The following is a 26,650-nucleotide window of genomic DNA, read 5'->3' on the forward strand; positions in this document are numbered from 1 at the left end:
ATATTACTAATCAAAAATTACGTTTTGATATATTTACTTTAGGAAATTTACAAAATATCTTCATGGAACATGATATTTACTTAATATACTAATGATTTTTGGATAAAAGAAAAATCGATAATTTTGACACATTTATACTTTATATTGCTACAAATATATCCTTGCTACTTATGACTGGTTATATATATATATATATATATATATATATATATATATATATATATATATATACATACACACACACACACACACACACACACACATATATGCATACACATAAGTATATATATTAACAATTTAAATGATAAAGTATTGCAATTATTAGTTATTAAAAATACCACTTCAATAACAAATGATTAATAATTTAGCATTTATATTATTAAATATGTATTCTTTTTTGAATTATGCTTTTTAGCTTTTCGACAGGGAGACCTGAACATGGAACATCAACTTTTGTGACAGTTTTCTTGGGATGCATCCATATACTCACAGCCCTTCTGCTCGTTCATTCAGAGACGTGATGAGACCCAGAGCAGAGGAGGTGAGTGTAGATCTCAGTACAGTCTCCTGGGGTCGAAGACAAAGCTTGAATGTCTTTAACTGTGGTAGGTGACTTGAGTCTGTCATTGTTGGAAGTTTATATTGAAGAGCCGCAGACGCATGCTGTATTGCTGCCTGACGACAGCTGAACCATGAACACTGGCCTACAGGCCTGAAAAATAAACAGCCAGCCTGACAGCCTCACGTGTCTCTGAAGAGAACTGGACCGCAGGGAGATACAACACTCAACTCCCTAAAAAGTGTTCAGAGTGATTTTAACAAGTTGCTAGGGTATTTTGGGTGATTTTTAACATGGCTGAGTGTTCTAAAAGATTTTTTAGGATTGTTACAGTGTTCTTGGGTAGTTATAGGTGGTTTTTAGATCAGGCTCTACTTTATGGTCTGCAAAGTCAAAAACTCTAACCCTAACAAAAACTCTAGCACCGCTTTTGAACATGCCATGCAGTTTGAGAACATGCTGAATTACATGCCTAAGTTTAATACTTATGGTTAGTGGTTTGTTTAAACCCCTAACCCTAAATATGAGCAACAGCACTAACGAATTGAGGTTTGCTTTTCAGAATGATTCTTTGTTAATAGCATTTTAATGACGGACTGGCTCTTCCTTGAGGTCACACACTAAAGCGTTTTCCTTGCTGGTTATGGTGCATTGAGTTCCTTTTGACCATGGGTCCCATTAATAAGGCATAAAATAAAAAAGGATTTATTTCAGTGTAGGAAACACAAGTTCCACCTGTTCACTGTTCTTCTGGCTAAAGCAGCACAATCATTTCTGACAGTCCTAAGGACCCTCGGGCTGGGGTTTTCTCCAGGGCCCACAGCAGGAGAACGCTCAGACAAAAGGGCCCCGCAGGGCACATGGCCTGTTCACTCTAACCTAATCCAAACGCTCGCTCAGGGATCTCAGGCAGGTGCCCAGGTTTTCAAGGGCCTCCAAATCCTGATCTGAAACGGCCTGGTCGACTGTTACTCAATAGTGCTCCTGCAGTATGTGCGTGTGAGCCTGCGGTGCAGCTGTTTCAAACTCTGCCAGAATAAAAATCAAAACCGATGTGCTGATACAGGCTTTTAAAATGTTATTCAATGTTTTCGCTGCGTCCCACCGGGTCAGCTTTCCAGAGCGCGGTGTGTGACACGTTAAACACGTCCAGGCCTTTTTGTGAACTCGTCAGAAACATTCACTTGGCATGTTTACCGCTGCTCTGAAATGCAATTCAAAACAGTCATTAAAATGTCGCAATGTTTACTTAACGGTGACGAGTGTAATTTTTGTGTCACTGGCGCCACCAAACAGAATTGGAAAAATAATGACTATATTCTCCGAACCGCATGCATTGTAAAATGGTCACAATTTACACGTTTAACAGAAATGTAACAGTTTATTAGACTTCACTACAAAATTAATATTCATTTGTGGACTATGATACAAACAACATATACACAAAATGTACAGCAAATGGTAAAAATCGTATACAGTGTAAATGGTCGGCTCTTTTACAAAGTAAATGGAAACGCAAATATATTTTATCGACATGTTGATTTTACTTCAATAGCAAAGTGTATTTTGTGTCATGATGCACAGCTGATAATACTGATGTAGTATATAATCTGTCTATTGAAGTCTGATTCTACTGACATTCACGCTGTGTGGTTTAGATGTAAAATTAATCTAGACACTGGTACAGTACCACAGTATCCATAAAGTGTGACTGGATATATACATGCTGAAGATTTTCTAAACGTTGTGCTTGACCAGCGGATTCAACTATTGCTTCATCTAACACAGTTTTTCCTGTCATAACCTTATCAAAATAGACATTTTCAATGTAATAATTGCTTCATGGATCTCAGTTTGCAGTAGAAAACGCTCTCAACAGACTTCCAAAAAAGTTTCTCATTATTGATATGAATTTGAAACACACACACAGTTGATCAAGGTACATTTCTTGATTTATATGATAAATTGACTTAAAAGACATTTATGCAATCTCATCTCGTTTCTTTGAACATATATTAAGCTAACTGAGAGGTTTTGGATGTGTACAGGTAAATGATGTGCTGTATTATATTTTCATTCATCAAAGTGCAGAGGTGCACGTGTAGTGTGTCTCCAATTTTTGGCAATTATAATGCTCATCTGTAAAATTCTATTGCTTACTAGCAGCTTTAGAAAGTTACATTAAAATATATCTATACATATATATGTCATATTTCACTGAAAGCTTGTTTCAGCCACAGCATAAATAAATTTAAAAAGTGACTTTTTATCTCACAATTTTGAGAGTTGCGAGATATAAACTCAGAATTCTGACTTACTTTCTCACTTTTCCGAGTCTCTTTTTTTTTTAAATCTGAATTCTAAATCTTGCGACTGTTTTTTTTTTTTTTGAGCCAAATAAAAAAAAAAACCTTAACTTTCTCACAATTCTGACTTTTTCTTGCGATTGCAAGTTATCTCACATTCTACCTTTCCTTCTCAGAATTTCAAACTGTGAGATAAAAAGTTGTAATTACCTATTTTATGATTTAATCCCAGAAATAAATAAAAAAAATGGCAGAAACAAGCTTCCATAGTTTCTATGCACACTTATACATATATAAATAATTATCTATACATATATGATACAGTGTTTCCCACAGACTTGGACTCTATTTGTGGCGGCATATATGCAAATTCATTCTCTGCCAGCGAGAGGTGCTTTTAGAGCGCGGAGAAATAGCGGTTTCCTGGTAACGCTGTACACAAAGCAGCGCTCCGCTCACAAACGCTGCTTTATCAGGCATTACATGCAAGATGAAATGAAAATGTCAACCAAAATTTTCTGAAGACAGTCGGTTTCCTGCAGAAATACAGTGATATAAAAACACCTGCACCGGGGTTCGATTTTGAAATGTGCAGTGCTCATGTTTATTCAACAAGTCAAAACATTCTGAAAAAATCTATTTGTGGCGGTCAGTTTTGATATTGTGGCGGGCTGCCACAAATAAATCAATGTATGGGAAACACTGTGATATATTGCCAATGTTCTCCTGTGAGACAAAAACACCTGTCAGTCTGAATGGAAAAAAGCTAAATAAAAATAAAATAAAATAAACCAGTCAGTCTGTTTTCTAACATGGAAAGCAATTAAAGTCCTATTTAAAAAATACAGGACACATCAGTATGGTGACCACACACACATTTATCTTTCAAGCAAGTGACGAGTGCAAATCTACTGCAGACGTGTGAGTGTGTTTGAGAATCCCAATGGACCAGCGCAAACAGATCCTGGGTCTAACAGAAGGCACCTTACAGGGGGTTTGAGGAGAGTGACTCCTGACTGCACCTGCACCTTCTGAACTCTTTCCAGTGCGGCTCAAAGACAACAGGAGCTCTCCCTGCTCCTCAGTGCTTCAGGTTTCTTTTGGGATGTGCTGATATTCACGTTTGTGAGGAGACGCTAATGCTGGATACCATCTTCTGGATCTTCTCCTCGTTCTTCAGGATGTTGGACTTGACTGCGCAGATCTTGTCCTGCTGGTCTTTGATTAACTGCTCCAGTTCATTTAGCTCAGTCTTCAAAGGTTCCACAACGCTGTCTGTGATTCTGAGATATAGACAGAGAAAGGGTTTAACGCACAAGAAAAAGACTACTCAAAAGCAGCTGGATATCTTAATCATGATAGATACCAGGATACTAAACCTGGCTCATCCAACCAACAAGTAAAAAAACAACAACAACAAAAAAAAAAAAACATACATACATATATATTTTTTTATAGATGGTCAGATACAGCTTGCATGCAAATGAAAAACATGGGAGAGAAAGCAGAACTTCATGAGCTGCCGACATATCCTTCATGGACAACTCATACTTATAATTCATTTAACACGTAAAAGTAATGGCACAAAATAGTTCAATAAACAACACCATCAAAAAAAAAAAATAGAAATGGACTACCCAAAATTTAAATTGTATGCATTTTTATTACATTTATTAAAATGTATTAAAACTTTGCTTGTTAACTTAGCAACTTGCTAATGCTCTACTTAAATAAATTTTAAGGTCAGCTCCTGTGCACTTTGTTCACTTCAGTTAGGATGCTGTCTATGTAGGCGGTATCCAGCAAGACTGCTAACTAGGGTTAGAGACAGAACTAATATGCATGTGCACCTTTGTTCCTGTAGCAGAGCCTGTGCGTTCTCCTTGTTCTCTTTGCGCCAGGTCTGCAGTTCGTTCTGCATGGAGTCCATATCCTCCTGAATGTAGTCCATGATCTTGCCCAGTGGCAGAGCACTGCGACACACCGTCTGTATGGACGAACGCAGTCTCTCGATCTCCTTCGCCACCAATTCACGTTCCTTCTTACGAGACGACTCCGACACCAATGACCGATCCTGCAGAAAGACAGAACAGGAAACAGATCAACACTAGTATCAAAACAATGTCACACCACCTGACTGCTTTTACTGAAATTTCACCCTCTTCTGTCAACGACTAAATGGCTAAACGACTGCCTAATTTTTCTTCGATCCATTGTCATTTATGTCCCATTTTGACCCGATTTTCCACATGAAGCTATGATTGTATTTGTAGGATAACCCAATCATCATACACTCTCAGAAAATAAGGTGCAAAAGTCCAAAGTTCAAATTCAAGTAAACAAATGTTAACTGTTGTCTGGACACTGGGGGAAAAAAAGTACAAAAGTTGTCACTGGGGTGTACCTTATTTCCCTAAAGGATGCATATTAGCACCTTTTGAAAGGGTAAAGCCCCAGTGACAGCTTTTGTAAATTTTTTCAGTGTGTATATGACAATTAGTCTTTGTATACATAGCTTTGCACTTGGATGAGCATCGTATGCTCGCCCTCATGTCATTTCAAACCTATATGACCTTCTTTCTTCTGTAGAACACAAAAGAATATTTTAAAAAAATGTCAGTGTTTTTTATCCATACAATGTCAATGGGGTCCAAAACAACAACATTGGAACCCGTTAACTCTCATTGTATGTGTCAGTGTCACTTTCAATTAGAATTACAACTTCATTTCTACTATAAAGCAGCTCTTTAGTGTGTTCATGTTTTTAGTCACGTCTGACCTCAACGGAACAAACAAACTAACTGAACTAGAGAAGATTTCCACGTCAAAGCAGGTGAAGACCCAGAGCACATGGACCAATGGTAGTTTGAAGGTGCTTACCAGTGTGAAGACATTTCTGGAAAGTTTGTTTTGACAATGTGTCTTGAACTCCCCGAACAAACTTCATTTTGGAGATTTGGAAAAGCTGATTTTGTTCAAAATTAAATCATGCCAACTCGTTCTCCAATTTCCCCTGATATACCAGGGACGCAAGTTGAGTTGAATCGCAAGGGCTGTTAATGGCCAATCGTGTCCTCTGATTCTCAAACGACTAAGTAATGAAGCTTACAACTGAAAAATGACTAGTGGGAAGTCACTCCTATAGGGGAGCACTTCAGATGAATGCTATAAATGAGGTTAGAGGAAATCTATACCTACCAACAATATACTTTATGGAAAAAAAGCAGCAGGGAGAAGTCTGCATTTAGTGGTTTTCAATGTCAAGGCTACAAATGTTTAGAATTTCAAGGCAGGAATTATACAAACCTTGCAATGTATATAAAGATCAAAACGAAAGAGACATGGGATCTATAATGCGAGTGAGTGGTTACTGAAGGCCTCCTCTGTATGCGGTGTGGTTGGGGGGTCCTGGTCTGCCCCAGTCACCCTTCAGCCGAGCGCAAGAAGGCCCCCCTGGCACACAGGGCCCGTGTCTATTTACTCAGCTGGGGCCACAGGCTGTGTGTGGCACTAGGCCAAACAGGCTTTACTCTTACTGCCTCTGTCCCACTCAGACACACACACACCCTCATGCAAGACGTGACTTTGTTTATTTTAGTAACAGGCTATGGCAGTGAAGTTATTTTACAACAGTATTCGGTAACAACTACTTCACATTTACCTCGTTTCAAGCTGAACTCCTCAAGCAGTTCATGTTATTCTGGCTATAAACACCAACAACTTCCTTTCTAAGGTGGGACACGTCAAACCTGAGCAACATGACAATACAATAACCAGAAACTTCCTTAGCAAAATAGGCTGAGCATTACATGAACTCAAAAAACACCGTGTTAAATGTAATCGACATGTTTAGAATATATTTGCAATGATTTTACAGCGAAACATAACTGAACAACATTGCAAGTATTTTGATGATTTTAATGAACTTTTTATTTGGCAATTAAGCATCATTAGACTTGTATTGCTAACCCTCTGGTCTCAACTTGTAAGTATGAGAGCGTTAAGGTTTAATAAACTTCAGTAGCAGTAGTAGTGTGATTCATTTTAAGTGATTCAAATTCTTCACTTCCATGAATCGATTCATAACCCGATTTTCACACACTATAAATATACACACACATCAATATATACAACAGAAAAATAAATATGTGAAAATATAAATAGGTAAAATATTGACATTTAGTTCAATGCATAGTTATAATGGTGTGTAAAAATCATTATACTTAATATTAATAATGGTAACAAAGTTCTGTGTGTTAAATAAATCATAAAATGTTTGGAAAGTGGGTTTGGAAAGTAACATATAATCTAAGATTACAAAAATCTAGAAAGATTACATATAATCTAGATTATGTAATCAATTCCAAAAATTAATAAAAATATAAACTTTATTACTTATTAATATTACTTTATTTATAAAATATATAAACTTGCACACCTAGTTCAACACAGACATACAGTTAGTCAAACGCTATTAAGATTTGAAATCCGAAAATATTTTCATAAAGAGCCGGTCTCTAATCATCTGTGTTTTGAAACTTAAAAGTTTATTGTTATAACTTTACAGAGTTCGGTAACTATATTACAAACACTTCAAAGGTTAATGCCGCTTTGCTCTAGAACTCTAACAAACGCGTGAGAAGAAAGACTACCTTAATTTTTTTCCCCCTCTCTCTGTGGTTTACAAGTGTGTTCGGATTGAAATGTCTAATAGTTGTCTGCAATGTGGGTGGTTTCCCTGGCCCCTAAACACCCTCTCTACACAAACACCGGCCAGCACATTCGGCCCACTGTTCGTGGAGCGCGAAGGCCAGGCCGGATTCGCTCTGTTTGCCGTCCTCCTGCACCTCACCCCTTAGTCGAAAAGAAAAGAAAAACTCCAGCTTTCTGTCTCAGAGGACATAAATCAATCGTTTATAGGGGCTCTCATTTTCCCCTCTCTACACTGGACCCAAGAAAAAATATTTGTTTTGCACAAGGCAGCTGAGGACAGGTTTTCCCATTATCTCAGACAGTGACACAAGTGGGACGTGGAGTCGGTGTGCCTGGGGCAGGTGGCTTCCAGAGATGCAGAGGCATTGGGCTGAAGCCCCTTGCACCAGGACGCCTCATTACCTCGCTATGTGGATCTGAGCCTTCAGCTGCAAGCCCAATTTGGTTAATGAAGTAATGCATGCAAAATGCATGATTTATAGAGTGCTAATAAAGAAGTACGAAAAGAAGCAGAACAGCACTGCTCAAATTAGAGCTCTGGCAAGGAAAATCAGTCTCGCAGTCCTCCTGAGAATGATAAACTTGACAAACATCCACTTTGCCGCTGTGGTGCCATGTCACGGTTCTGTGGATCTGAAATGTTCAGTTCAAGCATGACTCATGAGATAAACTGAGAACAGTTTTTCCTTTTTAATTTGTGGTTAGGACAAGTATGACAAACTTTAAAAATGAACGAGTCACTTATTCACCACTAGCAGCATCAAACAGAATTGGAAAAATAATATCAAACCCTCTGCTCTCCTATCACTGTTTGGGTCAGACAGATAGTCTTGTCCCTAAACTCACTGTTTAAAAGAACACTGCAGTTTAGTTAGGTATACTTCTAGTTGCACTGAAATCAGGCACTTCATCTTCAAGAAGCGAAAACTGGCATCAGGGGTGGGCGATATATTCAAATATTTATACCACAATATTTGTCCAGTAACTACATATAATCAAAACATATACATTTTTATTCCAAAGAAATGGCTGTCAAAAAATTCCTACATTTTTATTTAAATAGTAAAGAACACTGCAATGAGATATTCATAAATAAATGAATACTATACTATTTTATCTATATCTGTTCGGCGTAGTTTTTCCCCAACAGGAGCTTAGTGAAGGATCAGCTCCAACCAGTCAGAAATTATCTTACACAAGGTTTCACGTGCCTTTAGTACATAAAATTTGCTTAATTTCGAAACAGACATCACTGAAAGGAACAACAACTTCAGTGAGTGAGTCAGATGTTGATTGAGTAACTGTTTTCGTCAGAATGATTCAAACCAGCAACATGAGTGAAAATGAATCATTAAAAGAAGCTGCTCAAATTAATCATTTGTTCTTGAATCAGACTACATTAGTGGTGCATTTGCTTTTTTTATTATATTGGGTTGTACCCTACATTCGGATTTTCTACACTGGCACTTTTTGATTACGCTTTAAAAAATATTCCACATATGTATCAAAACTATTTTTAATATCACATGCTAAAAAATGCTGTTGCATTTTTTGAGAGCAGGCAGTTGACCTCTGCATTACGAAGGGCCTCCATAACTGTACCACAGTACAATATAGGTAATGGCATATGCTTCATGTTTACATTGTGCACTCCCCACCAGGTACAAAATTCTGATTGTTTGCATCTTGTTTTCAAGCCCATAAATAATAATGTAGCCTACTCGTTCTAATAAATTTATATTGTAATGTACTCATATTAATGTTATATATTAAAAAATCATATTAACATTGCTGGTAGGTTATCGTTGCACAAATTAACGCAGTCTCTACATTTAAAAAATAAAAAATGATAAGAGCTCTAAACTAATGCGCTGTCTTCACTGTATCTAACGCACACACACTCTCAGTCACTCACACAGATCACGCTGCGGCCGCACACACACATTCAGGAACAAACTTTTTAGTGCTGCCCCGCAATTTAATCAACTAAATAGCTTAATCACTCAATAGCTACATTATCTTTCTCAACAAGGAGCTGGTAACATCATTGTTCCTAAAGGAATTAAAGCCACAGCTTCATGGTTTACGGTGGTAATTCATACATTTGCAGCATCTCTATCTCTCTATTGCTCTCATAAATAAACACTTGATGAATAACACTTTTCTGAGAATAGAATATCGAAGTGGAGATCGCAAACTTGGCAAGCTAACCGGTGTTTTCTGAAAGCAAGCGTGTTTATCCACAGGGCCAGCTGTATCGATACTCAAATCTCTGTGACGATACATCGTCGTATCGATGTATCGAACACAGCACTACCAAATACACTTTTTTTTTTTTTTCAGAAAACCTTAAAAAATTAAACATGGGCAGTGGTCCTTTTTAGACTGCCGCTACTGGTATAAAAAACAACACGGTGGGTCTTTGCGTCCAACACTGACTCAAAGGGTAGAGATTAATTGTTTAGCAATGTTTAGGGGTTTCCTCCTTGGGGAAAACATGGGCCCCGTCCAGCAACATCATAAAAATAGCTGAGATGAAGTGAAGTGCAGAGAGGCAGAGTCATGTACACAGGATGGAAGGGTCAGTTCGGCCCCGTGGGGGTCACCGCTGAGATCACCCTCCTGCACTTGCGTGCTCAGCGGATCACCACAGAACCACAGTGTACGACAGTTCAGCTTATGAGAACCAGACAGCGGTAGGACTGAAATAATAGGTTAAAACGCAACCAATTACACTATCAGACTTCAGAGACTCGTACCATGATATTTCACCGTAACCTCCAGGGTCATTCCACAGAGATGTCAATCGTCTCTCTGTGAGGGCAAAATGTTGAGGAATGCAACGAGAGTCATTTCCTTAACATTTCCAACAAAAAGGTAGATGTTTACAAAGACACGGGCCTGAAGGGATGACTATTTATTTTCCTGCCTGTTCTGCAGAGCGCAAGCTGGCGTGGCGTTCACTCAACAGCCATCCATTTGTGTGCCATGGGGTTTATTTATACATTGCAAACCTTCATCAGGCTAATTTGATGGCGCTAAAGAGGGAAAAGGAAGGAGGAAAGAAAAAGCTTATGAAAACGCAGCTGCTGTCAGGGGCCAATACTCTCAAAACAAAAAAGACGCCCTACAAGAAGTATCTTAGAATAATATACACGTGATCTGGAGGTCAGCAGCAAAACGCTCGGCAAAATGAACATTGATGGTGAAACGGCCCTTCGCAAAATTGCATCTGTCCTGTTATTTCAGTCAAATGAAAAAATAACGGCCTAGCGGATCTTAATAAATGAAGTTCTGTCGACCCTGGCGAGGTAAATCTTCACTTATGAAGCGGAACGGAAAGCTCAAGCTAATAAAGCCACAGAATGAGTCATTGGCTCAGTTTCACCTTTGGAATTACTAAATAGTCAAAACTCTAAATTCTGTGGTCGTTCCGAAGAGATTAAGTCATACGTACTTGATGTGGCGATCTCTGTAAACTCAAAATCCTGGAGAGATCTGAGAGCGAAAGCTCATATTTGTAGAATGAGTTATGAGCGCTGTAACTTCAAACCTGTCGGGGAGGATAAGGAAGCTCAATATTTACATTTTTAACCCTGGATGTTACACCGTGATTACAGGAGAGCAGCCGCTTTACTGCGGTGACCTTCACCCCCCTTTCAAGTCAGGAAGGAAGTTATTACAGATTTTTTTTCAATACAGCTGACTAGACAGGAGAGGTGCGGTGTGCCGGTTAACATGTACTGCCCCGAAAACACACGCCCATTTCATGCACCGCAATTAAGAAAGAGAATTTAGAGAGCTGATGAGGCTAAATTGAGTCAATTAGAAAAGCACGGCCAGCAGCGCTCAGATTCCAGCCTGGAGTTGGCTTGCGTTTGATGGGGGAAATCTAATTTGATTATTTGGGATTGAAAGGAAATCCAGTCTGATTGTTTTGAAATCAAGAACACAGGAGGGAGAAGTGCTGGCTGTAAGGGCCAGCTGGGAGCAGCTCACTGTGTGCGGCAGAGGTTGAACACCAAACGGGATCGCGCCAGTGGCGAAGCACACAGAGCTCATGCCTTCTATGAACAAAATACTGTAACTGAACGAAATTAAACTTTTGTCAAATTTACTCACCGTCATGTCATTTTCTTTCTTCCATGCAACGCATATGGAGAAAAGTTGATGAACTTAACCACTCTTTTCCATATAATGAAATGTAGTGGGGACTCAATCAAGCTCCAAAAAGATGTGCCACTTCAGTTTTGACATCAACCCTACTTAACGTTGTTCATTTTCTTTCATTATACAACAAACTGACAAATTCATTTTTAAATATAAGAACGTCTAATTCTTATATTTAAGCTTTTGAATTAATAAGAATTTCATATTCTATTCACTACTGTTAGAAAGTTCAGAATCAATAAGTCTCTTATGCTCACCGAGGCCGCATTTATTTGACCAGAAATACAGTAATATTGTGAATTTAAAATGACTGTTTTCTATTTTATTTCAAATGTAATGTATTCCTGTGATGCAAAGCTGAATTTTCAGCATCCTTGCCCCAGCCTTCAGGGTCACATGATCCTTCAGAAATCATTCTAATATGCTGATTTGCTGCTCAAGAAACATTTACTTTTTAATGCTGATAACAGTTGTGCTGCTTAATGGTTTTTGAGGAAAGCATCTTCTATCATGAATATTTGATAAATATAAAGTAGAAAAGACAGCATTTACTTGAATCAGAAATCTTTTGTAACGCTGCAACTTTATCAATTTAATACATGATTGCTGAATAAACTTATTAATTTCTTTCAAAAAAAAAGTTTTACTTCTTTAACAGTAGTGAATATAAGCTGAAAAAACTGAATTATAGCCAATTAGATCACAACTACACAAATTTTTGCAGAGTAAAGGCACCTTTCATTTAAGTACAGGACAGTTTCTAGCTGAGAAAGTATGAAATAAAATTGTTCTTACTGCCTCAAAATTGCAAAAAAAAAAAACTATCAATGATTCATTTACAAACCAGATTTGTTACATGAAATTCCTCACAATTCCCATCCCTATGTGTCCCCACTGCCAACTCACTCTCTGAGCATGTGACTAAGGTGGGAAATCGAGGTGAAAGAGCAGGGGTTCTGCATGAAGTCCACCACCAAACACTGCATCCATCAGGCCTACAGCCAGTGACGGACAGATAGACCGGAGCATCCGTTCCGGCTAGGGCGGACCACCCAGTGCACATGGCCCCTTTCACCAGGGCATGGACAGGATGGCTTCAAAACTCAAATCACATTGTTCTCATCTTCACTGGCTCACAAACAGCCCAATTCAAGCTAAAATAAGCTAAGACATTGATAAAGTGCCACTTTGGATTGACATTCATATTCCAGCAGTCCTGAAAAATCGTTCCACAAATTATCTGGCCAGAGAAGAAAAGTACATAGCCTGAACCACACTGAAACTGTGCCCAAAGAGTGAAATCCGTTTTTATTGCTTTTTGGAAATGAAATTCTATCTTAATACTAATCTATATTCCATTGATGAATCTTTATACTCTCATTGGCCAAAGGACACTTTAGATAAAATCCCCCAAAAATGTTAATCTTAAAACAATTCAGACCTAAACGAAATTCAAAAGCAAGCTCCAACCCCAAGCCACCAGCATATTCTGATTTTCAATTTGCAATTCAGTAACCAAAACCAACAAAATTCACAAATAAACAGGCCACAATAGTTAACCATGTTAAATATCTAAACAGCATGAACGGTGCCATCATGCTTGTTTTGCCCTAATTATTTAAGCTCCGTTGAAGAAAATAGCACTTCAATGGCTCTAAGGGACTGCAATTGCATTTCTCCACTTCATTTGCAGAGTTGCCTTCTTTAGTAAACTGACGGTGCTCTGGGTCAGGCATCCCTGAGGTATAGCAGAGCACAAAAATGCTGATTCCCTTGATGAAGAGATTTTGAAATGCATTTACTCACGTTACTGGAATTTTGTTGTGAAAAAAACAAAACTTGGGCCGAGTAAAATGGAATAGTACTGCCACCTAGTGGTATCAATGGGAACAAAATATAACATCATACCTGTTCTTTTGACTTTGTGGATGGAGATGATTCATAGTCTTTCTTTGTCTCGAGGATTTTTTTCACAAGTCCACCTATGAACAAATGAAAACCATTCAATGATTTATGTTCTGAAGTGTGCCTTTAAAGGGTTAATTCAACATTTATGGCAGAATTTTAATTTCAGGATGAATTATTATTGCACACGACTCACCGTGTTTGTCGTCCCCTTGCAGTTGAAGTGAATTGCGCTGTAATGACACATAAGTCAATTAGTCCAAATCGTGACTTTTTTTTATCTGAATACTACATACACATATAGAGCATCTATATTACCTCAATTTCAGGTATGTCAGGAGGAGGCGCAGCTGCCTCCTCCACCACAAACTGCCCATCTTCATCATCCTCATCTTCAGAGAGCTTCTTGCCATCCAAAATGACAGTCGCAGGGGTCTTGCCACTGCCCAGCCTGACAAAAACCCAGTCATGCTTAATTACAACTTTTTTTGAACAATAATATTATAAGTTCATTATCACAAGTTACTAAAGTTTGGAGTCAGTATGACTTTTATAAAAAAATAAACTAACACTTTTATTTAGCAAGGATGCACCAAAGTGACAGCAAAGACATTTACAATATTACAAAATATTTCAAATAAATGTTTTTTCTTATTACTTTCTGTTCATTAAAGAATCCTGAAAATAAATGCATCATGGTTCACAAAAATATTAAATCAGAACAGCTATTTTCAACATAAATACTAAACATGAAAATACTAAAAATTAAAACTGAATTATTAATTTTTTTTAAATTCTGTAGAACCATGTGACACTGAAAATTCACCTGTCATCATGGAATAAATTATATTTTATTTTATAAGTATCAATTAAAATAGAAAATAATTATTTTAAATTGCAATAATATTTCACAATAATACTGTTTTTACTGTATTTTGATCAAATAAATACAGTCTTGGTGAGCATAAGAGACTTCTTTAAAAAACATAAAACAGTTTTTACCATGCCCAAACTTTGAATGGTAAAGTACATCCCTAATACAAAATGTTAAGGGGGTATTACAGGTAAGAACCCCCCACCTGAAGTAAAACCACTGTAATGCAGCCAGCTTGTGGCTTACTTCTTTAATATAAAGTGAGAAACTGAGAGCCTGATGAGCGAGATCTCTCACCTCTCTGCTGGGGTCACATGATCAGTGTAGCTCTCCTGTCGTTTGATGCGGGGGGCTGCCGGTCGTGCGCTGCTAGGCCGCGGTAACCGTCTACTCACATAAACATTCAAACAAAAGAAGAACAAATACGTTCACACAAGGAAATACACAAGTACTTTTTGTAAAGTATGCATGCCACTTTATGCGTGGGGAGTAACAGAAAGTTCCTATATGGCTAAATGCTTACAAAAACAGTCTCGAGACTAAGAGTAATGATCTGGATGAGAGTGATATCTTGTGGTTAGATCTTGCGGTACAGTGCAGTGAAAGCGAGGGATTTGCATCAGTGGCTTCCACTGCCAGACAATCTCTCACGGGGGCATATATGATACACTCCATCCACCCACAAACACCTCAGCACATTATCACACTGGCTTACTTTGTTATCATTGGACAGAAATGTAGCCATTTTTATCTTTAAATCAACACACTTACGGGATCATTACCACTAATTAAGAAAAAAAAAAAAAGAAAGAAAGAACAAACCTGTGTGTTGTTTGAGGTGGCACAGAATCCGTTATGTCTCCATTCTCAATGGGGACTGGTTTCTCTGCTAAAGGGGCTTCCCCTTCTGGAAGAAAGAAAAATTAGAATAAATGTTTACAGAAAAAGTAAACAATATATATATATATATATTTTTTTTTAATCAAGGATTCAGTGTTTATACAATCTGTTCATTTACACACAAGTGGTGTGATCAGGTGTCTCAGAGCGGATCGGTCCGCTGAAAGTGCTGCAAGTTTGAGTTGCTTAAAACTTGTATTTCAAAACGCAACATGCACCATCAATCTTCCCAAATTTGATAATTTAATCTTGTATTTTTTTTTTTTTTGAATTTGATATTATTTAACGTAATTTCTTTAAATACATTTAATAATTTATTTATCTATTTGTAATTTTTTTCTATTATTGTTGTTGTTATTATAGCCATAAAAACAACATTGTGAATATGGCCTGAGACAATTAAAGTGAAGAGAAATTTGATCAAATATATTATGACAAAATAATCACAATATGATTTTAAGGTTAAATCATGCACCCGTATATACAGCATTATAAACTGTGATTGCAATTTCTATTAGAGGAGAAAAAAAAAAAAAAAAAAGATTTATTTGCTTCATTTGTTAAATACAGTTTCCTGGCTGGTAAAAATACTAAGTATGTAATACTTAGTATAAATAATAGTCTAAATAATAGTCACCAGCCACTGGCAGGTATAACAGAAAGTTAGATTTGGACCCTGGTACAAGGTGCTCACTAAAGAAAACAACACTCACCTCCTTCACTGTCAGTCTCATCTGAAACAGAGATACACAATCCATGTCATCATTTCAGACTAATCACATTAAACAACATCTGACGTGCTGCTGTGCTGCTCAAAACAACTAAACAGATCAAGCTGGACATGCAACAACACATTAATGCGCTCTACATCAATAATTAATAGGGTCTGTTAAGAAAGACATTTAGTACCTTGACCTCCTGTTTTGGGCCACCGACGCTGTCCTTTAGCCGATGAGGGCCTTGGGATCCGGGAAGGACTCTCAACCTGAAAGGAATGAGGAAAGACATTAGTTTCCATGCATTTCCACTAGGAGTTCCTCTCCTGTGGAGCACTTAAACTGACATTAGCCAATAAACACGTGAGCCCTTTTTCTATACAAACCCTCTAAGACAAATCAATCTTCTGGGCTGTTGTTGCACACATGAAATATCATCATAGTCAGGCAAAAAGAAAATGCAGGAAACAGATTTCACTTTTTGGGACAAACAGAAATTACCTGCATTTCAGAGAGATCTGTAGGCTGAATGAAGACAAAACAAAACGCAACAAGGGCCTTAAGGCTTCAACATTTTTATGCAGTACACTTATAGCAACTAGTCAAAAAACAAAAAAAAACACTTACTACTCTAAATGAGAAGCTACTGAAGCTGCAAAGACACATGTACATGAAGCAACAAAACTACAGTCAGGAAATAAAACACAAAGCTACAATTTCAGACAGTAAGAGGGTATGTAAGGGCACTTTCTAAAGCAAAACACTTTTAGCGATTTGAACAGACACTACCCAAAAAACAAAACAAACTTGTTTTCTATTGTCTGTGCACAAAAAGCTCCACATTAGTTAACATTTTCAAGAAATGCAATATCCAAGCTTGTGATGCATTGTTGCCCGTTTTGTTTTTGCTATTTACAGTGATTTGTGATAAATATAAATACTTCTTGTCACATAAAAAATGGCTCCTTTTCCATAGACTTATTTTATTTTGAGCACTTTGGCCCACTATATACATCAAATGTAGCTTCTGTTTACAAGATGCTGGAGGTCCAGAAGTTTTGTGAATTTATGCTTTATAATGGTCCTGTGAATAGCTATACTGACACTTTATTGGTCTATAAAATTTGAAAATGATTGAACTTTTAAAAAAACTTCTTGAGAAGAAATGTCAATGTTTATTGAAAATGTATTTGCTTCTCATACACTACCATTCAAAAGTATGAGGTCAGTAAAAAAATTTTTTTTTTTATTCAACAAGGATGTATTACACTGTTCAAAAGTGACAGTAAAGACTTTAACATTATTACAAAAAATCCTAAACTTTTCTATTCATCAAAGAATACTTCAAAAATGCATCAAGGTGTCCACAAAAATATTAAGCAGCACACCTGTTTACAACACTGGTAATAGTAAGAAATATTTCTTAAGCACCAGAGTACTGACCCCAAACTTTCGAAGTAGTGTATATTGAGAATTTTAAAACGTTTTAAAATGAAAAAATATTCAGGACCAGAGAAAATGTTACCACGGCAGGTAAAATTCTTAACTAATGTCTCAACCTGGGCGTCAGAAAAAATCCTAACTGATGAGGCCTGATAAGACAACTCCACCATCAAGACTGTCCTTGCGCAATGCCAAATATACAAAACACCCATTATTCTACAGTGAAGCAAAGCAGGCACTGACATCACAACAGACTCGTACCTCCAGTTCACCGCCCTCGGCCTCCAATTCAGGGAACAAAGACAAGAACAATAAACTATGAGGAATGTTACGTCAACAAGCCTTGATGATGGCCCATTCCTACAGAACAAATGCAAAGGGCGTAAACAGAGGTTATGAGAGGAATCAACCTCACCTCGTCTGCTTCAGCTTCATGTGTTATACTCGCAACTATTGGGTGAGGCTTTGGCTTGCTGATCTCCTCTGCTGCTTTGATCTATGGAAGAACACAAGCTGTTAAGTATTGAAAGCTGAGACTGAGAGTTTACATGTTACAGGAATTTGCTTTAAGGTCTAGAAATAGTGCAAAATGTTAAATATTTCTTAATTTTTGTTTAATTCTAAAACTTTATTTCTAGGTTTAAATGGGATTTTAAGTGCAAGAGAGTTCATCTGATATGGAAAAAGGCTGGTAAAATTGGTCATTCATCTGTCACTGTGGCTGGTGAGCAAAGCTACAGAACCATAAAATCATGTGATCAAACCTTTCTATCGCCTCTGTCCTTCAGCTTCTCGTCAGTCTCTCTGTGTCGTTCTTTTTCTTTTTCTCTCTCCCGTCTTTTCTCGCGCTCGCGATCTCTCTCCTTGTCTCGTTCTCTGTCTTTGTGAGACTCCCGTTCCCTTTTCTTATCCCTCTCTTTATCTCGTTCTCTCTCCTTGTCCCTGATGCGGTCCTTTTCCTTTTCCTTCTCCTTCTCCCGTTCCTTCTCTCTGGTCTTGTCTTTCTCCCGATCCCGGCTCTTGTCCTTGTCCTTGTCTCTGTCTCTGTCTTTTGTCCGGTCTCTTTCGCGTCCCTTGTCTGGCCTCTCAGAATCTCGCCGGCGGTCCTTGTCGTCCCTCTTGCTCTCTTGATCTTTCGGTTGATCTGGATCTTTCTGCTCTCGGCTTCCGCTGCTCTCCTTGATGCCCTTCCTCTCCTGGACAACAGCCAGAGTCTACATTAAATTATCACTTTCATACTTACAATAAACCTAACAGCTCCATCAGCACCAAAAAGTCTTAATAACAGATTTCATGAGTAAAATAAAAAGGCACAATAAAAAAAAGCCCAAGGGGGGCAAGTTGAGGAATGAATAGTGATTTAAGACAACTGAAAATTCTGGTTCAGCTGAAAATGTCTAAGGTCAAAGCCTCAAGCAGGTCTCACCTCACGGTCTCGGTGGCGCTCCCTGCCCTCTCTGTTCTCCTTGTCCTGGGACCTGGAGGTGCTGGGCTTCCCCTTCTGATCCACCTTGTCTCCTGCTAACACCCGTCTAACAGCCTCGTCACTGGAGAGCTGGAACAAGGTCAGAACATGCTGTTTAACAACAGCTTAATATCATGAACACAAGTCCCAAGCAACCCTCAGTAAGATTTCACACAAAACAAAAATGGATTCAGAAACAGATGGGGTTGCATGGTGATTAATGATCTGGGCTGGTGATAATGCAATCCATGAACAATCCATAGGAATAAATGGACTATTAGTCACTCTGGATAAAAACATCAGCTAAATATGTATGCACAGAGTATCGCTTTCTGTAAAGCTGCTTTGAAACAATGTGTATTGTGAAGAGCACTATACAAGTAAATGTGACTTGACTGGCTGACAAATTACTAATAAAGTTATTACATTTTCTGAAGAAAACGTGTGCTGGTGCTTGATACAAAACTCACTGTTACCAGAGTGTATGTTGTAAAGTGTTTATTTTCATATTTTTAGTTTTCATTTTAGTTTGTTTTAATCATTTTATGTTTTTTAACATATTTACATTTAACTTTCATTTAGTTTGAGTTTTATTCATTTTAGTATTTCAAATTGAACTTTTTAGAAGATTTATTTCAGTCAGTTGCCAAGGCAACATTTTTCATTTTCATTTTTTCCACTTAATGTTTAGATTTTATTTAATTTCAGCTTTTTTTTTTTTCAATTAAAAATTATTTTAATAGTTTTAGATAACAAAAACAATACTTGTGTTTTTCTGAATGTGTTGATTTACAGCTGCTAGGGTTTTGCTTATTGGCTCAAGTCAAATGGGATTTTTTCCCCCCACCCAATTTTATTTTATTGTCCTCCAGGTCTAAAACTAAAAATGAACAGCACCTCTTCTTAACAAACCACACAATTTATGTATCATTTATATCCACAGCACAAATTAAATATAAGGGTTAATTTATTTGAATTAATTTAATGCCAATAAATTGTTCGATATGCTGTTCACAAATGCAGAAGAGATTTGAGAGCTAGGCACATGGAAAGATGGTCAGGGAAAAATGACTTTTGGTCTGTTCTTCACAGAAAGCTATCATTTGACTTCTGAAGACTTAGAAAAGATTCATATGGACTATTTTATGATAATTTTATGGTACTTTTCATCCTTCTGGAGCTTGACTGCCCCTGTAGGATAAGCGCAACAACAATTTTCAAAATACATTATTTTGCATTCCACAGAAGAAAGAAAGTGGTGCTACCATTCAGAGCTACCTACAATCCTACTGAAGCAATAAAAGGTCAAATGTTTTGCTCAAAGACTCAAAGGTGACAGAGCAGGATTGTCAATTTTCCAGTACCTGGGTCACCCCTATAATCTTTAGCCATCCAGCAACTTTCACCACTGTGGCACTCTCATGTCTTTTTCTCTTGCAACCTATAAAATATCCCAATGTGCTTGAGCTGAGCTGTCATTCAGCTCAATGTTTCGCACATGCTCTTTGCCCAGCAGGCATCGGTGGGTTCCCCTGATAACGCTGCTGGCGATGTTCCATCGCTCCTTAAACTTCAGAAAAGCTCAAGGGTGCAATTAAATGAATACGTCTATAAATTACCCCCTGCTTGGACATCATTAGTCTTGAGTCATTCACTAGTTAAATGGCTTTGAGCGAATCCTGCAATATAGAAGTATAGTAGCTAAGAGGTCTTTAATCGCAGGACTGACCTTGTTGAGACAGCACTTAGCAATGACCTGCAGCAGCTCGTTGGTCTTCTCTGGTTCGTGTCCGGCTACGATTCGAGCGGGTTTAGCAGCCAAGGGCTCTCCACTAACCAGCATCACCACATCGATGGCCTTCTGAAGGAACGCTATTTTTGAGTCTTTGTCCTGAAGGGTACATGAAGAGAATAGAGCAGTTGAAACACAATTGGAAACATAATGTCTGTTCTCAAACAAGTTTCAAACACTGCCCCAGTCTGCCATTGTTCAAACAAACAGGTAGTCCACCCGAAACACGCCACCGCATAAGTCAAGGTTGTTACTGCTAACACAGTTGGGCCACTAAAACAAACATATTGGAATTCTGCTTGAGGCCACTAAGGATGCAGAAAACAGCCACTGGACAAATGTTAAGGCAGACACTTCAACCCTTTACAAACACAGGGACCAACATCCAGTCTGTGTAAATCATTTGTGGTGTCAGTCTCATTCTGTAAATGCTTCTTAAAACATGTGTGGCACGTGGGTGTGTTTAGAACTTTCTGACAGAATATCAATATCAGATTTCCTGATTAAATATCTATTTTTCTAACTGAATGAAACTAAAAGAACAGGAAAATCTTTTTGGTCACCACCAAATGTTTTTTTTTTTTTTTTTTTCAGTATAGCTTAGTTATTTTAGGTTTAGGCTTAACTGCACTCTACACAAAGAACCTAAAGTTATCCTGATGCTTTGAAGACAACAGTACATGCATCATAACCAGCAGCTTGATGATGTGTCCACTCCATTAAACCCTCTTTTTCTGTATTTCTACTTTGTTGGTTATGATAAAGTGCAACTGTCCATATTGTCATTTAATGCTTTCATACTTCATGAGGTTCCTAATGAGATCCCAGCGGCAGAACAACCTGTATGCTGATGTGATCTGTTATGATTTTACACACTCAGCAGTGTTTAATATCCAACCACTGGCTACACAATATCCATGTGACAGAAATGTTTCATAAAGCTAATCAGGCGAATTTTAAGAAAATATGTATTATATGATATTTATATATGTCATATTGTCATAATCACACATTATGACAATATGACAATTATGCACATTTTACAGTAAAAACAATAATATTGTGAAATATTATTACAATTTAATATATAGTTCAATATATTTGAAAACATAATTTATTCTGTGACAGCAAAATTAAATTCTCAGCATCATTACTCCAGTCTTCAGTGTCTCGTGATCCTTCAGAAATCATTCTAACATGAAAATTTGATGAAAACATATTCATGTCACATGCATTTCAACACAAAAAAGGAAACAGATTTTACATAAAATGAAACACATTTTAGGACCATTAAGATTTTATTCCTTATGACATTAAAGCAAGTTTTCTCTCCATACTTTCTTTAGCATAATGGGTCCAGACACTGAATATTTTGAGTATTTAATTCCCATTTTTCTCAATGGTGAAATTACTTAATGTAATACAATATAATTCACAATTATTTTTAATTTTTAAATAAGCATAAATCAGAATCAGAAAGGCAATACAAAACTGCAAGAAGTATACATTTACATACAATTATATAATTTAATTATTATTAAATTATTATTATTATGATTTTTACAAAATAGTATTTTCTATGTCATTTTTGGTATCAAAATACTTCCCTCTGTCCCAGTTATCATGTAAAGACAGCTATAAGTAAGCTATCTGTAGATAGATTCCCCTGAAAAGTGTTCAAACTGCGGCGCTATCAAAACATTATAATGTCATGGTATACCGTCAGGCCGTCCTGCTTCGCACAGGTGTGGGGAGGTCATTTATTATGCATGCTGGGACATCAAAGGCCAGAGCTCTTTCAGACTGGCCCACGTTTGGAGAAGGATCAGACATGAACTCCTCATTTTGCACACAGAGTGCTGTGGTGAGCTAGTAATCTGCATCTCTTACAGGGTCACTGATACTGATCCAAGTAAAGCTAGTTAAAGACACGAAGCTTTTAACAGGGAGATTTATCGCACCTCATGACTCACCACGACGTGGGACTTTGGCATGCTAATTAAATGGAGAGTCGAGTTACATTTAGTTATCTGATCAATGTCAACACCTTAACAGCAAAAAAACACAGCAGAGTGGAAGTCTGAGATACTGTGGCTATAGAATCCAAGAACACTTAATGAGACAGAAGATCAGGCAGATACGAGAGGTCAACTGTAACATGATGTATCACTGCCAAGTAGGTGGATTAATTGGCGAGGAACATAAAACTGTCATATGACTGTAAGGTAGTACTGTAATAAGCAAAAAATAAGTGTCTAGTTTGCACATTTGCATATGCACACATATATAGCCTAAAATTCTTCTTAAAGGTGCACTGAGTAATTTTTCTCCTTGTTAAAATACGTTTTACATGAATAAATTACAGCTTTGACAAAATATGATTCTACTGTTAAAAAGTTTAGGCTTGTAAGATTTTGTAATGTAAGAAGTCTCTGCATTTACTTGATCGAAAATACAGTAAAAACAGTAATACTGTGAAATATGATTACAATTTATTTTAAAATGTAATTTATTCCTTATTATTAATGTTAAAAGTAGTTTGGCTGTTAAATATGTGTGTGGAAACCATGATATGTTTTTTTTTCTGTGTTCTTTGATGAATTGTTCAAGTTAAAAAAAAAAAAATGCTTTTTTTTCTTTTAAACAAATCTTTTTTAACATTATAAACATCTTGACTGTAACTTTTGATCAATTAAATGAGTCCTTGATGAATAAAAGTATCAAATTCTTTAAAAAAAAATCTCTTACTGACCCCATACTTTTGAACGGTAGTGTATATCAAGCACATGACCACTGGGATGAAGAATAGCCAGCCAAAAATAACTGTGCACCTGAACATTCCTCTAAAACCTGACAGTTTTTTATTGCCAACTTACCTTCACATTATCTGACTTCATCTCTGCTTCTACATAAAGTCCTTTCATAAAGCCTGTGGTACGTATTACCTAAAAAATGGGAAAACAGGATTTTACAACCAAATTTTTAATCCAAAAACATAGACTGCCTTGTTGTCCACTGCCTTCAAACTGAAACAGAACCTCATAAGTGATTGATTTGCAACAGTCTACGCAGGCAGCAACTCAAAGCACTTACAAAGTTATCATCACTTTTGTAAACTGTTCACATTAATGACAACATATAATGATGGAGAAATAATTTAAAAATATTTAGGATGAAAACAAAATGTGATTAAACTCAACATTACACTATGACAAACATAACTCAAAAGGTACGCAGTGGACAGACGGTGTGTGATTCTATCTGTCTAGCTAATCTTAGCTGAGCTTACAAACCTTGGGCCTATCTCTGGACACAAACACACCCACACATCCTTAACTGTCCTCTTCCTTTACCTAATACTGTCTGTAACCAACTCACCTGTATGACCAAAAGTTTGGACACACCTGACATAATTGATGTTGGTTTCTGATTAAACGCTACAAACTATTTTGACATATATAAATTGTGCATGTATATGAATTTCTGCATAAAATGTCATTAATGGGATATAAATGGCATTGGATAAACAAACAAAAATAAAATAAATTAAATTATTATTATTCATTTTCGATGCATTTCTGCTTTTTGTTTTTAATTTGTTCAATGTGTGGTATTTAACAGTGTGAAATTGAAAAAATAAATAAATAAATAAAAAATGAACAACTGTTTGATACTAGTGTTTGTTGGCAACTGTTGTCGTTTATTGAGGGAATATACTCCTAATTACAAAATCAACAGCCCTTTTTTTTTTCTATTTTATGCCATTAGATTGAGATTGTATATCCTATGAATATGTCAAGATCATCTACATCACACGGACACATAGACTGCAAACCCTTGAGTTTTGTTTGCATAACCATGTGGAGCTATGCCTAGTAACCAGGTAAACAGCTCAACAAGAGCTCTGAATGGAATTACACTAAACCCAGACAGAAGAAAGATGATATTGCTGAAAGTGTTTTAACAATTATTGTATTAATAAATATATTAGCTCACTAGCCACCATCAGAACACCAACATCATCTAAACCCAGAAACTAAAGCAAAGCTCTGGCCATTCAAATACTAAAGCTAATATGAGATATTTACACATCAGGCAAACATACATTGAGATTGATCTGTCATATTTTGAAGAGTATGCGCAGGCTACATTAGCAAGCTAGCGTTTAGAGATCTATAAACTGGATTTGAAGCGTATAAAGGTAAATATGTAGACGGTGGGAGAAATAAAACAGCACTTATGTCATAAGAATAATGTTTTAAGTAACTCACCTCACTGAAGATGTCGTGCAGGTATCGAAACGGCGGTTTGCTGAGCAGCTTTTCTGTCAGAGGAGGCTTTTTGATCACTTTTCCCAGAGTCTCCTGGGTCTTTTTGGCTACAGATTCGTTCATGGCAACAAACTAAAACTGTATTTGGTGTAAAAGATGTTTCTTTAATAATTAATCGAGGTTGCTGTTCTGCTAGCAGCAGATTTCCGCTCGCTAAACTCAGCTGTTGCCCTGGCGATAGCTTTCTATCCCACAATCCTCCGCTGTGCGGAGTCTGCGCTTGCGCGGAACCTAGGCGCTCGTCAAGGGCTGCAGGTGTCCATGACAACAACAAACAACAGTAGAACACTGTAGCTGTCCAAATTTATGTCAGGTCTTACTTCAAACATCATATTTACCTGCGCAGACCGACCGGATGAAACAAAGAAACAAATACATAATAATAATAATAATAACATTAAAAAAAAAAAGATTAGATTACAGAATCCAGATATTATTTTTAACTAATGTATTCATAAATATTTGTTCATTTATTCATTAGTTAATAATAACAATACAGAAAGGTTATCATTTTAATAGTAAATGTACAAAAAAAATGAACCAAAACAAAAATAAATGAAAAATATATATATAATTTTAAAAATAAACACTTTGTAAAAATAAATAAATAATTTTAAACAATATTTAAATTAATTACTTTTTATTTAAATTCATTTAAAAGATGCAAATACACAATATAACAAATAGCTAGAATAAAAAGAAATACAGATTAGATTACAGAATTCATATAATATTATTTTAACTAATGTATCATAATTTTGATATATGCCTTAGTTAATAATAACAATATAGAAAGTAGTGCTGTCAAATGATTAATAGCATACAAAATAAAAGTTTTTGTTTGCATAATATATGTGTTTGTTCTGTGTATATTTCTTATGTATATATAAAAATACACACATATATGTATATATACAGTATATATTTTGAAAATATTTACACGTATTTACATGTCTATATTTATATTTATATAATTTATATTATAAATAAATATATTTAATATATAAACATAAAATTTTTCTGAAATAAATGCATGTGTGTGTATTTTTACATACATAATAAATATACACAGTACACATACATACAGGTGCATTTCAATAAATCAGAATGTCGTGGAAAATTCAATGCACACAGACTGAAGTAGTTTAAGTCTTTGGCTCTTTTAATTGTGATGATTTTGGCTCACATTTAACAAAAACCCACCAATTCACTATCTCAACAAATTAGAATATGGTGACATGCCAATCAGCTAATCAACTCAAAACACCTGCAAAGGTTTCCTGAGCCTTCAAAATGATCTCTCAGTTTGGTTCACTAGGCTACACAATCACGGGGAAGACTGCTGATCTGACAGTTGTCCAGAAGACAATCATTGACACCCTTCACAAGGAGGGTAAGCCACAAACATTCATTGCCAAAGAAGCTGGCTGTTCACAGAGTGCTGTATCCAAGCATGTTAACAGAAAGTTGAGTGGA

At 36.7% G+C, this 26,650-nt stretch overlaps 1 protein-coding gene across 1 annotated transcript; it reads right to left on the reverse strand.

Annotated features, from left to right (window-relative positions):
- Nucleotides 1-1,949: 1,949 nt before the first annotated feature.
- Nucleotides 1,950-25,458, reverse strand: traf3ip1 (TNF receptor-associated factor 3 interacting protein 1). Its single transcript, XM_058788077.1, has 15 exons — nt 25,115-25,458; nt 23,720-23,788; nt 20,781-20,942; nt 19,013-19,141; nt 18,351-18,782; nt 18,002-18,082; nt 16,337-16,412; nt 16,141-16,161; nt 15,350-15,434; nt 14,825-14,914; nt 13,972-14,104; nt 13,850-13,886; nt 13,657-13,730; nt 4,716-4,939; nt 1,950-4,148 (listed from the first exon to the last, which is right to left on the reverse strand). Exons 1-15 carry the CDS (start codon nt 25,235-25,237, stop codon nt 3,983-3,985), a joined length of 1,902 nt encoding a protein of 633 aa, XP_058644060.1. The 5' UTR covers nt 25,238-25,458; the 3' UTR covers nt 1,950-3,982.
- Between the last annotated feature and the right edge of the window lie 1,192 nt (nt 25,459-26,650).

This window comes from Onychostoma macrolepis, chromosome 09 (genome assembly GCF_012432095.1).
Source record: "Onychostoma macrolepis isolate SWU-2019 chromosome 09, ASM1243209v1, whole genome shotgun sequence".
In the NCBI taxonomy this organism is placed as follows: Eukaryota; Metazoa; Chordata; class Actinopteri; order Cypriniformes; family Cyprinidae; genus Onychostoma; species Onychostoma macrolepis.